We start from the raw sequence: 13,309 nt of genomic DNA on the forward strand, positions 1-13,309 counted from the left end.
ATACGTTCTTCTAGGCAAGTCTCCTACTTTATCCGACACTCAGCGGGGGACAGAGCTGCTTGTACCGCGCTGTGGATGAAGGTGGGGGCGTGGGGCAGACCAGGTCAGACAGGCTCCCCAGTGCTTCCCCCTCAATCACGCAGACTGCACTTGGGGCGATCTCAGAGCTTTTCTTAAATCGTGGGGCGCGTCTCACGTTCTCACCCGGGGACTGAGCTTTAGAAACCGACCCTAGTGGACGCCGCGTGACAGCGGCGAGGGATGGGAAGCAAGGAGGTGGCTGCGGGCCGGGGACCAGGCAGCGCGTTTGGGGGCGTGCGCGTCTGGCAGCGCCGGGATCCTGGAGCGTCCGCCGCGCAAGTCCGGGCGCCGCGAGGGCGGGGCGGGGCCATGGCGGGGCGGGGCATGTGACGCACGGCGCGGGCCAATGGGGCGCGCGCCCGGGGCCGAGCCTCCTGCGAGCCTTCGCGGCGCCCGCTGCGTCACGTGAGCGGCTGGGAGTGAGCGCCCAGTGAGCTGCGGGCGGGCTAGTGCTCCGCCGCAGCGACCCGCGGGCCGGCGGGCGAGCGAGCCACCGCAGGACCCGCGGCTCGGCCCCCGGCCGCGGTCGGACGGAGAGCCGAGCCGCCGCCCCCAGCCCAGCCCGCCCGGCCGCAGGACCGCCGGGGCCTGGCCGCCGGTCGGGCGTGCGCCAAGTTCAGGTGGGAGAGGCGCGGCGGGGCCGGCCGGCCGCGTGGACGCGGCCCCGGGTGGTCTGAGGGCTGGCCGGCCTCGGGGCGCGTGGCCGTGCGCCCGCGCAGCTCTCGGAGGCACGGCGCGAGTGCCGGAGGAATGTCGGAGGAGCGGGTGGGCCCCCGCGGAGGTGGGCAGGGGTCGGACTAGCCTGAGGGAGGTGACCCCCCCCACAGCCCCGGTCGCCCACCAGCACTTTGCTGAGGCCCGCGCCCCCGCCTCGGTGCCTGGCCGGGCGATTCCATGGCGCGCCTTGCGGGCCGGCCCTCCCATATGGTGGGCACCGGCGCGGCCTGGTGAGAGGAGGGGACGAGCGGACGCGCTGGCCAGCCCACGGTTGGGGGCGGAGGGGCTGGAGACCGAGGGGTTACTGTAGGTCACCGCAGCAGTGTCGGGGGCAAGGAGGGGCGCGGGACGAAGGCATGGTGCCCAGCGGGCAGCGGTCCAGGATTCTAGAAGGGGTCTGAGCCGGCTCTCTTCATTTCCCACGCACGTTTTCCCGCACCCGCCGGCACCCACGGCGGCTCCACGCGCGAGCACTTCGCGGACAGCCTCCCGTACAGCCACAGCGGCTACCGCGCACCACGCCCCGCACACGCAGTCACACGACAGGAACTCACACCCCTTCGCGCACACCCGCACCGTTCACGCGTCTCACTCCACGCTGAGTGCGGGTCCCCTCAGACCGAACATTGCCAAAGCCATGGCCTGGCTGAGGGATGGCGGCGGCGGGGCGGAGAGGCAGTCCCCGTCCCATATGGTGGTCCGGTTCACTCTTCCCTCCCCGCCTTGGTGTTACTCATGGAACCCCCTCTCACGGAGGGCACAGAGGGGCTGTTTTCTCCCACGGCCCTCGGAGGTGACAAAATCACCAAATATCTGAGCGCCTCAAATCTCCTTCCCCCTCCCCCCCAGGACTAGGTGGCCCCTGGGGAGACCCTGCCGCCCTACAGGTGTGAGGACGCCCGGACTCTGCGACTTTGGGGCCTGCGGGCAGCTCAGGGACCGGGACTCTTATTTTGAAGGACGGCCCCCTTCGCCACCCCCGTGATTTGCACGCTGACCCAATGGCAAGCCCTTGGCCGGCTCTGGGCTTGTTATCAATTACATGTTGTTCCTGCAGCCGCTGTGTCCCCGGGAGGATAAACAGCAGGCCTGGCCGGGCCAGGGGAGGGGGCGGAGTCCGGCGGCCAGCCGGGGACTGTGCCCGGAACAGCGTGTCCCCTCCCCCTGCACGCAGCCTGCGCCTCTGGCCGCCCCACGTGCTGCTGTGTTTTAGGGGCCGAGCCAGCTCCAGCCCTACAGTGTCCTCTCTTTAATGCTGGTGCCCTGGGCCATCCCAGAGCCCTTTCTGGGTTCTCCGTGCCTGGGTGCCTCCCCCTTGAGACGTTCAGCCCAGCGTTAAGACTCTGTTGCCTGACCTGGGCCACCCACTCCTAGTCTCCGCCCCCTCTTCCCCCGCACCTTCCATTCACTCATTCAGCAAATTTTGCTGGGTCCTGTTTTAGACTCTGGGATACAGCATTGGAGTGAACAGTCAGGACAGCTGATATTCTGATGGGAAGGTAGACAGCAAAGTTCACAAACACATTACCAAGATAGTTTCCCACAGTGGAACCTGCAGTGAAGAGCATAATATAGGGTGATGTAACAGGGTGGGCCTGGAGGCCCCCACAGGGGTGACTTCTGAGCCGAGATCTAACTAAGCAGCTCCCACCTGCAGTGCTGGGGGAAGAGCCAGGGCAGTGGCCCCCGGCTGAGGCTGAAGTGAGGCGAGCATACCTGGACTAGGAGAGAGGCAGTTGGTGGTGAGGTCTGCAGAGAGTCCCGAGGGCCCAGGTGCTGGGCTGCTGCGAGGAGATAGGGCCACCTGTCCTTGGGAAGCCATTGGAGGATGTTTCCTTCCAGCCCCCGTACTGTACTTTTTAGATCACTTTATCTGTCAATATCTGTTTATATCTTTAAAAGGTAAGGCCTCCTTTAACCACAATACGATCATCACAGTTAAAAATATTAACAGTAATTACTTAATATCATGGGATGGCCAGGTAGTGATCATGTTTCAGGGGAGGGCTCTAAGGCCTGCTCTGGGTCCCAGGAGGGCTGGAGGCCCCTGATTCCTTAACATTGCAGTAGAAGGGCAGAGGCCGCACGTTTGCTGTGCCTGCAGGCTGACACCAATGGCTGGCACTGGCTGAGTGCTGCCGGTGTGCCAGATCGTGAGGGGAGTTCTCACAACACCTGAGGAACCAGGCACTGTTGGAAGCACCTCCATCTCACAGACTGAGACAGACACAGAAAGCCTGTGCACCTGCCCGAGGTCACCTGGCAGACAAGTTGCAGACTCAGGAATGGAGCCCATGCTTGGAGGGTGGGAAAGGGTTGGCGGAGGCCCAGGGTGGAGTGTGGGCTCTGCTCAGCCTTGTGCCCTTCACAGTGTCTGGCACTTTCATTCCTTCCCAGCACCTGATTTGGTGAATAGGTGCATTTTAAAACACACTCCAGGTTTAAATCCTTAGCTGAGTGTTTAAACCAAAAAGCCAAATGTCTTCCTAGTAAAACTGGCCTGGGATACAGACCTTGCCTTAGTTTCCTGGAGTTCCATGAAGCTTCCTGGATAAGTTGGGAACTGAGGTCAAAGGTCCTGGGGTCCCTGAGCAGGAAGAGACTTAGAGATCTTTGAAGCATGGAACAGATGAGGAAACTGAGGTTTGGGAGGGGAAGCAAGGACTTGCTCAAGGTCATAGCTGATGATGGTATTAACCATTGGGCAGTGTGGAGTGCCAGGTCCTGAAGGGGTCCTGGAGACAGAGGGGCTGGGTGTAGAGGTGATGCTGGGCAGCAGAGAACCTCTGACTTTGGTGCAGAGCGTTCCCCTTCCCCAAGCTTGATAAACACCCAGCCCGCCCTGGTCACTGAGCAGGGACAAAGGTTCACAGAGGTGGCCCTGTCACAGCTGGACACTGTTGACTCTCCTTGGACACCAGACCTAGCATGTTCTTTGGCTTCAGAGGATGCAGCTTTCCCTTCTCTCTCTCAAGGTTCTCTGAGCCCCTCCTGGGCACCAGGGGCCAGTCCAGGCATTGGGGACGCAGCAGAGACATGGAGTGCACTGTCTCAGGGGGAGACAGGCATTAGCTGAGCTTCCCAAGGTGGTGAGTGTCCCAGATGGAGAGAGCAGTGGCAGACAGTGCAGGGGACTCCACTTCCTTATTGGCCAGGATGGGCTGGGGGGCGGTGGTTATCTCCTTTCCCACTAGATGGGTGTGAAGTCCAAGGCAGTTATGCACATGCAGGTGCTCTGGGACCCCAGTGGTTGGCTTCCACGCCATGGATTACCACCAGAGGGGCAGGGCCTTGGCCACCAGGATGCTAAAGCGTCAGGGTGCAGGTGAGAGGGTTGTGTTCAAGCCTGTGCCACTCACAGGGCAGTCAAGGCTCAGCGGGGTTTGAGGACTGGAGAGTGGAGGAGGTTTTCCCCTTTAGATGGGGAAACAGCCGTGCGGGCAGGCACTTCTTGGTCTTTGACTGTTTTGCCTGCGTGCTACACTTGCCCAGGTAAAATGCAGGCGGCCTAGTTAAATTTGAATCTCAGGTGAAATAATTTTTAAATATAAGTGTGTCCTATCCAATATTGGGAACATACTTAAAAGTAGTTTATTTTTTAAATCTGAAATTCGAATTTAACTGTCGGCTTGTATTTTTATTTGCGTAATCTGGCAACCCTCTGGAAGCCTCAGCAACATGAGGGTCAGAGGGCAAATGGCTGTTCTACCCCCATTCTGTGACTCAACTGGCGTGATGCTGAGGTCAGGAGTCCTCAGATGTCCAGTGACTCCTATGATGTTGACGGTAGGCTGATTCGGGGTTTTGGCCCTCCTGGGGTCCAGAGAGCCTCCTCGCACATGCCCTTCTCTCATACTCACCCATACTCAGTTGTTCACAGACACATGTGCTGTTTTCCAGGATAATTCTGGAAAATCTGTTTGAAACCAGAAGTGCCCCTGGTTGTGCAATGGGCTTGGAGAGGTCTCTTTTGCAAACAGGTGGTGCAATTTCAGAAAACACTCTTGCAGGCACAGCTCTCCTGGGGGATGGAAGCAGGATCCAGGCATTTGGCAATGGGAGGCTGTGGGCAGGCAGCTGAGGGTGGGGTCAGAGGCCCGAGAGGTGGCAGGTGAGCACTGTCCTTCTGACCAGGCCTCCTGTGTTCCTTCCCTGCAGCTGCCACCGGCACGGCCAGGCCAGCATGGTGGACCACTTACTTCCAGTGGACGAGAACTTCTCGTCGCCAAAATGCCCAGTTGGGTATCTGGGTGATAGGCTGGTTGGCCGGCGGGCATATCACATGCTGCCCTCACCCGTCTCTGAAGATGACAGCGATGCCTCCAGCCCCTGCTCCTGTTCCAGTCCCGACTCTCAAGCCCTCTGCTCCTGCTATGGTGGAGGCCCGGGCACCGAGAGCCAGGACAGCATCTTGGACTTTCTACTGTCCCAGGCCACGCTGGGCAGTGGCGGGGGCAGCGGCAGTAGCATTGGGGCCAGCAGTGGCCCCATGGCCTGGGGGCCCTGGCGAAGGGGAGCGACCCCTGTGAAGGGGGAGCATTTCTGCTTCCCCGAGTTTCCTTTGGGTGACCCTGATGACGTCCCACGGCCCTTCCAGCCTACCCTGGAGGAGATTGAAGAGTTTCTGGAGGAGAACATGGAGCCGGGAGTCAAGGAGGCCCCCGAGGGCAACAGCAAGGACTTGGATGCCTGCAGCCAGCTCTCAGCTGGGCCACACAGGAGCCACCTCCATCCTGGGTCCAGCGGGAGAGAGCGCTGTTCTCCTCCACCAGGTGGTGCCAGTGCAGGAGGTGTCCAGGGCCCAGGTGGGGGCCCCACGCCTGATGGCCCCATCCCAGTGCTGCTGCAGATCCAGCCCGTGCCTGTGAAGCAGGAATCAGGCACGGGGCCTGCCTCCCCTGGGCAAGCCCCGGAGAATGTCAAGGTTGCCCAACTCCTGGTCAACATCCAGGGGCAGACCTTCGCACTCGTGCCCCAGGTGGTGCCCTCCTCCAACTTGAACCTGCCCTCCAAGTTTGTGCGCATTGCCCCTGTGCCCATCGCTGCCAAGCCTGTTGGATCAGGACCCCTGGGGCCTGGCCCTGCCGGTCTCCTCATGGGCCAGAAGTTCCCCAAGAACCCAGCCGCAGAACTCATCAAAATGCACAAATGTACTTTCCCCGGCTGCAGCAAGATGTACACCAAAAGCAGCCACCTCAAGGCCCACCTGCGCCGGCACACGGGTGAGAAGCCCTTCGCCTGCACCTGGCCAGGCTGCGGCTGGAGGTCAGTATAGTGGGTGACAGGTCTGGGCGGTGAGCACAGCCACTCATGTCTGCTTACTTGGGTGTGCAGCAGGGCAATTTTCCACCATTAACAGAAGGCGGATGAGGAAGGGGAGGGAGGGGCAGGCGAGTGCAGGCCCAGAGCTGGCACAGTTGCCTGGAGGCTTCCTTGGTCCTTCTGGTTCCTGAAGCCAGAAGCCAACTGGGCTCCAGTTTCCTGATGGCCAGGTAAGGCTTTGCTGGCCTGTGCTGCCTGCTGGGTCTCCCCATCCAGTCTGACAAGGGTGGGGATTGAGGGGCTGGCGAGGAAGGATGAGTGCGGTCTAGGGGCCAGGCAGCGGCTCCCTTTGGGCCCACAGCCCCACAGGGTAAGTACCACCATCCCAACTTACATCATAGGACACCAGGGCTCCGACTGGCCAGGTACTTGCCCAAGGTCACTCTGCTTTGTGAATGGGATTTGAACCCTGGGGTCGGATTTGAGAGGTCACATCCTGAAAATGCTGCTTCCTCAACCAGTGGGACTAGCTTCATTCACCGATGTCTCTAGACATGTGGGCTAGGCCTAGCCCATGCTTCCTCTCTGGGGACATGGAAGCGTGTTTGGGAGGCTGCAAAGGCCAACCGAGAGGGAGGCTAGGCCAGCTGGCAGTGCTGTCACAGGTGGCAGAACCTAGGCTGTCTGATCTGCATGGCAGTGGGGAAATCAGGCCTCAAATGATAACTGGCAGTGTCCCAACCATGGTTACCCAGCACCCTTCCCTGAGCACCGGGTGCTGCTCAACCTCCTTGGGAGGGGTGTCCACCTTTTCCTGAAATGTAGGCTGCTTGCCAAGAGCTTATGTGCTCCGAGGTGCCAGAGCCAGCCCTCTGCATTTCCAGATGCCCATCCCAAAGGAATCTCTGTCCTGCCTTGGGGGCGCTGTATGCTGTTGGCACATTCCCCATCTTTGCTGCTGTGGCTGCTGCTGTGTGTGTGAGATGGGGCATGCTCATCTGTGTACCTGGGGATGTATACAGGCCTGGGCCTCGTCAGCGGGTGTGTGGCTGTGTGTATGCATGTCCACATGTGTATGCATCTTGCTTTCTTTGTGTCTGTGCCATGTGACCATATGTGTTTGCACACATACACGTCTTAGGTGTTTGTGCACCATGTGTGCCTGCCTGTGTGTGTGTGTTATGTGTGGGTGCAGCGCCCAGGGAGCAGTTTGCAGCTTTTGTTTTCTTGACCATACTCTGGTTCTGAGAGCTTTTGAGAGTTGTCTGGGGCAGAGGTCCTGGCCGGTGAGGCTGAGCCGTGGCCGGGGAGCTGTGAGTGGAATGTATGTTGTGGCACTGGTGCCGCCTTTCCATTGAGTGCCAATCTGGCCAGAGAAGGGACTTTTCCTGAACAGTGTCTAGGTTTATGGAGGCCCCTCCTGAGTGAGGACCTCACTCTGTCCTGTCTCCCACCCCATTCAGACAGACCAGAGAGGCTACTGTGAGAACCCACCCTGGGGCCTCACAAGGTCTCCATCCTGGAGTCCCCACCTCTCTGAGCTTTGTACCTAGGCCTGCCAAGTGGGTGCAGGGCTGACAGGCTACTTGTGAGAGGACACAGTAGCAGTTACACTGTGTGGGAGGTCAGAGGAGCCGAGAGAAGGGCCAGGAGCGCTCTTGATTGAAGCAGGAAACTTGTGCAGGGAAGGCGAGGGCACGGGAGTGTGGGGGCAGTGGTCTTGAGCCTACACCTGGGTCAGCCACCAACTTGCCATGTGCCTTTGGGGTGGTCCTCCTCCGAACCTCAGTTTCCTGTCTGCAGAGTAGAGGGCTAGCCCTTTGCAGCCCATGGCAGGCATGCAGGGCTCCGCAGCGGCCTTCTTCTTGTTGGTACATCACAAGGATACAAACTCATACAAGGCAGTTTCTGAGGAGGAACCCTGAAGGTATTCTCTCCAGCCCCCAAGAGGGCGGTGCCTATTGTGGAGGTGCCCCCTACTCCCAGGGGCCCTGCATGCACTCTCCTCTTGGTGGGGGCAGGCAGGGGCTGCAGAGAGGAAGGGAAGCCTCCCACCAAGCACCAGTCTGGACTCCCTAGTCGGGCTCAGCTTTCAGCGCTGTCTCCTGGCCATAGTCGACCATTGGCAAGTGGCTCCTCTAGTCGTGGTGAGGCTGGGTAGGGTGGTGGGGAGGGCAGGTGTGGTCCTCATCCAAGACCATCCTTCTTCCTGGATATCTTAGAGCCAGAGAGCTGATAGGCCCCTCAGCCCAGAGTGTGTCTCAGTGAGGCAGATCTTAGTTCTCTATACAGTGGCCTCAGGAGGTAATGAGGTACATGAGAGAGTGGGGACTTGTGGAGGGGATTCAGCTCTGACACATCTGAGCCCTGGCACTGGTTGTGCTGCCCAGGACCCACTTGGCAGGAGAAGGCGTGATGGTTGCCTGGCCCAGTGAGATCACAGTGGCACTGCCCCCAGGAGCTGTCCCTGCTGCCAGCCATGCCCTGGGCTTCCTGAGGGCTCCTCCAGCTTCCCCCAGGGTCCCCTGGAGTGGGTCTGGCCCTCAGGGGGTAACTCATGGCAGAGGCGCTGTTCAGCTGGGAGCTGAGGGCACCAGCCTCTAGGGACGGCTGCTTTTCTGAGGATGCAGGGAGTCCTCAGTTGGCTTTCAGGGATCTTGCCTTAGTTTCCTGGAGCTCCATGAAGCTTGGGATCTGCCCTGTCTGCTTGTGTCTCTTAATATGGTGATAGTCTTCAACTGAGAGGGAGCCCCTACAGCTCCTTGCAGCAGTCAGGAGGGAGGATGGACCCTGCTTTGGGATAGCTGGGTCTGGACAGGACTGGAGGAGTAACGATGATGATGGTGAGATGGCATATTTACTGACCACTCACTGTATGCTGGGCACTAGTCTTAAGCTTCTCAGAGCTGGAATCCCTTCTGTCCACTATTGTAACTTGCATACTTCCTGCCATGGGGAGCTCATTACCTTCTGAGGCCTTTAAGTGTACTTTGCTATGCTTCAGTTTCTATTCAAGCTTCTCATTCTGGCCCATAGACCCACACAATGTGCTTGCCTGTCTCTTCCCCTTACTGAGTAGGATCCAGCCACGCTGGCCTCCCCGCTGTTGCTCAGGCTCCTGCTCTCACGTGGGCATCAGCCCTCTCTGTGCCCTCTCGAATGACCCCTGCCCTTGAGGCTGTAGTGACAGCTTAAGGTTTTCGCATTAGCTCATCAGGTCCTTGTAACTGTCTGGTAAAGTGTAGGCCCCAATCTTCATTTCACAAAGAGGGAAACTGAGGCACAGACTGCTCACATCACATGCCCGCAGGGACATAGCTAGTGAGTGTGAATCTGGGTTGCATGCCTAAGCCCGAGCAGAGCCCTGCTCTGGCCGCCCAGCAGTCCCAGCTGGTATCAGAGTTGCCGTGTGTGCCTCCACTCTCCTACCAAGAGGTCGGCCCAAAAGGCATTATGCTTCTGGGCTATGGGAAAAGAGCTAACAACCACAATCGAGATAATAACCAGGGCCTCTAATGCATACCTGGCACTGCTCTGAGCAAAATTCACATATATTAATTTATGTAATTCTCGAAATTAGTAGGCATCAGCATGTTGTCCCTGTTTCACAGAGGAGATAATTAAAGCACAGAAGAGTTAGGTAAATTCTCCAGTCAGACAGCCAGTAAGCCACAGAGCCAGGAGTTCAACTGAGGCTGTCTGCCCAGACTCAGAGACCTCCCTCTGCACCCCTGTGTTGGGTGCTAACTCTGGTGTTGGGGACCTCCACCTCCATCTGCAGCTTAGCCTGGTCTTTGGGGTGGCAGCTCTGCACTTTCACCTACTCCCTGTGTGGGAGCTCTCCACTCCCAGGACTCGTCTCTTCTTCCTGGTGGCCCTGATGAATGGGATGCTCTTCCTGCCCCAGGCTGGCTCTGGCCTCGTACCGTGTCCTGTGCGCGGAGAACAAGCGAGGGCCCCTCAGCCCCCTTGTCCCTCTGTGTAATGGACGGTGCCCTCCCTCCACTGCTGAGGTCGGCACCTGCCCAGGTACTCAGCCCACTTCCTTCTGCTTTTGGTCCTGAAAGTATTCCCTGTCCCTTCTCTGGTGACATGATTTTGGCACCCTCAACAGGGCTGAGAGCAGGCTTTCCCTGTTCTGATCCAGCCGTCTGGGAAGTACTGCTTGCCTGCCTTCCTAGAAGTTTCCTTGCCTCACTCTCAGACATAGGCATCCTTTGTTCCTTGCAGCAGAACGTCCTGTTCCAGAATGGCCAAGCCATTCCATCCAGAAAGAATCCCTTCTGCTGCAGTGAATATGAATATGAATAACTGTCATCATCCTGCAGGGTGGGTACCTTTGTCATCCACAGTGGATGTGGGGTGGGGGGACAGAGAAGGGGAGTTGCAGGCTCCTCTTGAGCGTCAGAGCCAAGAGGTGGTAGGCACAGGATTCAAACCTAGGGGTCTGGCTCCCAGCCTGCTCTCATGACAGCTGTGTGATGAGGCTTTTTCTGACCTCCTTCCCTCTGTAGGCAGAGGCCCCCGGTATGGTTGGGCAGGTTGTGAACTGCACAACTCTAGGGAGCACCATTCCCATTGCAGTTTCTGAGACTGGACCATTTGTGGTGGTGTCTTTCTGGCAGATGAGGGTTAGTGTCTCAAGGAAGGGAAGCCTTCACATAGAAGTGCTGTATGCACCAGCCCTGACATTATAGCTGCTCTAGAGAGACACTGGACCCCTGTTTACCCTCTGCCCTACAGCTCAGTGCAAATCATGGTGCTGCCCTCTCTGCAACAGGACCTCACCAGAAGCCAGGCCCAACACTCAACTCCATGCAGGTGATAAGAGCTCATGATTCTTGAATAATTGCCACGTGCTAAGCAGGGCTCTAAACTGTTACTGGTAGCCTTGTACAAACCTCACAGTCCTCAGGAATAGGTATTTTGTTCTCTCTGTGTCCGGGTAGAGAAACTGAGGCTCAGGGAGCTTGGTGACTTTCCTAGGTTGCCTGGTTGGTAAGTGGCAGAGCTTACTGCCTACAAGGGCTGCATCTTACCCATTGGGTTCCCGTGTCCCCCACTGTAGTCCCCAGGGCTCTCTGTTGGCTGCTGTTTGGGAGAATGTGGCATGCAGGGGTGAGGCAGGGGTCTTCTGAGGGCTTGGTTCCCAGGGAAAGTCCTCTCAGGTGCAAGGACCCTGTGGCAGCAGGGAGGGAGTTCAGGTGAGGACAGCATGTTGTCCAGCTTGGTTCTCTCATCTGCCTGTCCTTCCCAGGGTGTCACCATGACCAGAGAGCTGCGTTGCCCCACGTCACCACCTGTGGTCTCTGAGATGAGTCTTGGAAGGTGGGCAGGAATGCCAAAGTCTTCACTGGATGAGTGAAGAAATTGAGGCCCAGAAAGGACCATTCAGGGCACCCAGTGGGGTGGGAACTGTCAAGGCAGGAACCTGAGACTCTGTCCCCTAGACTGTGTGACTTGGCCTCTTTAAACCCTTGCCATGGTCTTGCCAGTCCAATGGGGCTGGCTCATCCTGGCTCCCTGGCCAGTGAGATGCTGGGTGACCCCAGGGCTGCAGTCTGGGAGGTGTGGCACTCTGTGTCTGCAGCCAGCTTTCTGCCTGCCCCTGCCCGGGGCCAGCTCCTCTGCTCAGAAGCTGTGTGCCCAGCTGCAGCTGGGGCAAGTGTTCTGCCCAGGAGCACAGGTGTCAACTTTGACTGCCGGGGCACATTTATCCCATTTCGTCACTGGCACAGGGCCTTGTGACACATACCACCCAGCCAGGCCTGTGGAGGAGGCTGGGGGACTCTGCTGACTGGGAGTTCAGGTCATCTGCCATCGCTAGGGCAGGGGGCTGTGTCAAGACCTTTGCTCCAACCTCAAGGGCTCTGTCTTGTCAGTGACCCTGGATCAGGCCCTCAGCACCCCGAGCTTCAGTTTCCTCCTCTGACAGGCAGGGCAGTTGGGCTTCACCTAGTCTGGAGATGTGCTGAGAGTGCTGCCCTGTGCCTGGTGCCACCACCACTCTGTGATGTGGGTTGGAGTGCCTGTCTCCTCCTGCAGGCCCTCCTGCCACCCCCTGTGCCTTGTCCAGAGCATGTTCTGCTGGGTCCTTCTACTCCTCCACCCACAGGGTCAGGGCACCAGGGTATCACCAGCCCTTACCAATCACTGGTTGGGAACTGCTGTTTGGGGCATCGCCTTTCGCTGGGTGGCCCTGGTCCACAAAGGGGTGTTGGGCCTGGTGTCCCTGTGTGTGTGTGTGTGCGTGAGTACATGGGGGCATGAATTTGTGCCTCTGCGTGTGTGTGCGTGTGTGTGGGCACATACTCATTCGTGTATGTTTGTGTGCCTGTATTTGTCCGTATGTGTGTGCACGCGTGCGCATGCTTTGGGACTGCTCCTTGACAGTGTCTGCCCCCCTGGGGCTGCTTGCTGTGCCCACTCTTGCATTGAAATGCACCTCCTTAGCACCTACCATATACCAGGCATTGAGCTGGTCATGGGAAGACCACAGGGAACCAGACAGACATATCCTTTGTCATGGAGCTGACGGTCTAGTGGGACAGACTGACAATCATCAAAAAGTTAAAGATAATTTAAAATCAAAACAACAGCAAGAGTGAGGAGAGAGAGGTGTGTAATGCCACGGGAGCTTAGAATTGGATGTAGTCCTGGAGGGATTTCCTGAGGAAGTGACATTCGAACTGAGCTCTAAGGAATGGGTAGGAGAGAGCACAGAGGGGGAGGAAAGAACATTCTAGAAAGAGGGAATAGTATGTGCAAATGGCCTGTGGCAAGAAGAACCAAGGAAAGGTCAATGCAGGTGGAGCACAGAGGGGGATAGTGTGTCGTGGGAGGGGTAGGTGGGGTGGGAGGGTCCTGCTGCCAAGCCAGGGGTGGAGAGAACCTCAAATCCCTGAGATCGGTGGCAAGCAGTCCAGGCCCTCGATGCAGCCTGGGCTCTTGACTGTCACATGAATGCCTGCTCCCAGGCCACCGGGCTAAGAAAGGGAAATGTCGGGAGCCACCTGAACTCCCAGATGCACTTTGCAGGGCCAATCTTTATTTGGACCTGCCTTAGAGGGCCCAGCTTCCAGCACAGCTGGTTCCAGGAGTGGGTGGGCTCAAGTCTGAGGACCCCTCTCCCTGTGCTGCACAGGAAGTCTGCTTCCTCCTCCCAGGCCTCAGTATCCCCTCCAGATGGGCTGTCCTGTACAGACCTTCACAGATGCCCCTGTGGAGTTCTGGTCCAGCGGGGTAGATG

General features: G+C 58.3%; 1 protein-coding gene across 5 annotated transcripts in view; it reads left to right on the forward strand.

The window, feature by feature from the left end:
- Positions 1-488: 488 nt before the first annotated feature.
- The window catches only part of KLF15 (KLF transcription factor 15), a 68,259-nt gene continuing 55,438 nt past the window's right edge, over positions 489-13,309 (forward strand). For 2 of the 5 annotated variants that reach the window (XM_045385559.3, XM_045385557.3), the window contains exons 1-2: positions 489-1,028; positions 4,957-6,063. In XM_045385559.3, coding sequence (XP_045241494.2) covers positions 976-1,028; positions 4,957-6,063 — 1,160 coding nt within the window. In that variant the 5' untranslated portion in view covers positions 489-975. Of the gene's footprint in view, positions 3,888-4,956; positions 6,064-13,309 lie in introns of all 5 variants that reach the window. The other 3 variants (XM_074033241.1, XM_045385558.3, XM_065539110.2) reach the window with 2 other exon arrangements.

This window comes from Macaca fascicularis, chromosome 2 (genome assembly GCF_037993035.2).
Source record: "Macaca fascicularis isolate 582-1 chromosome 2, T2T-MFA8v1.1".
NCBI classification, from domain to species: domain Eukaryota; kingdom Metazoa; phylum Chordata; class Mammalia; order Primates; family Cercopithecidae; genus Macaca; species Macaca fascicularis.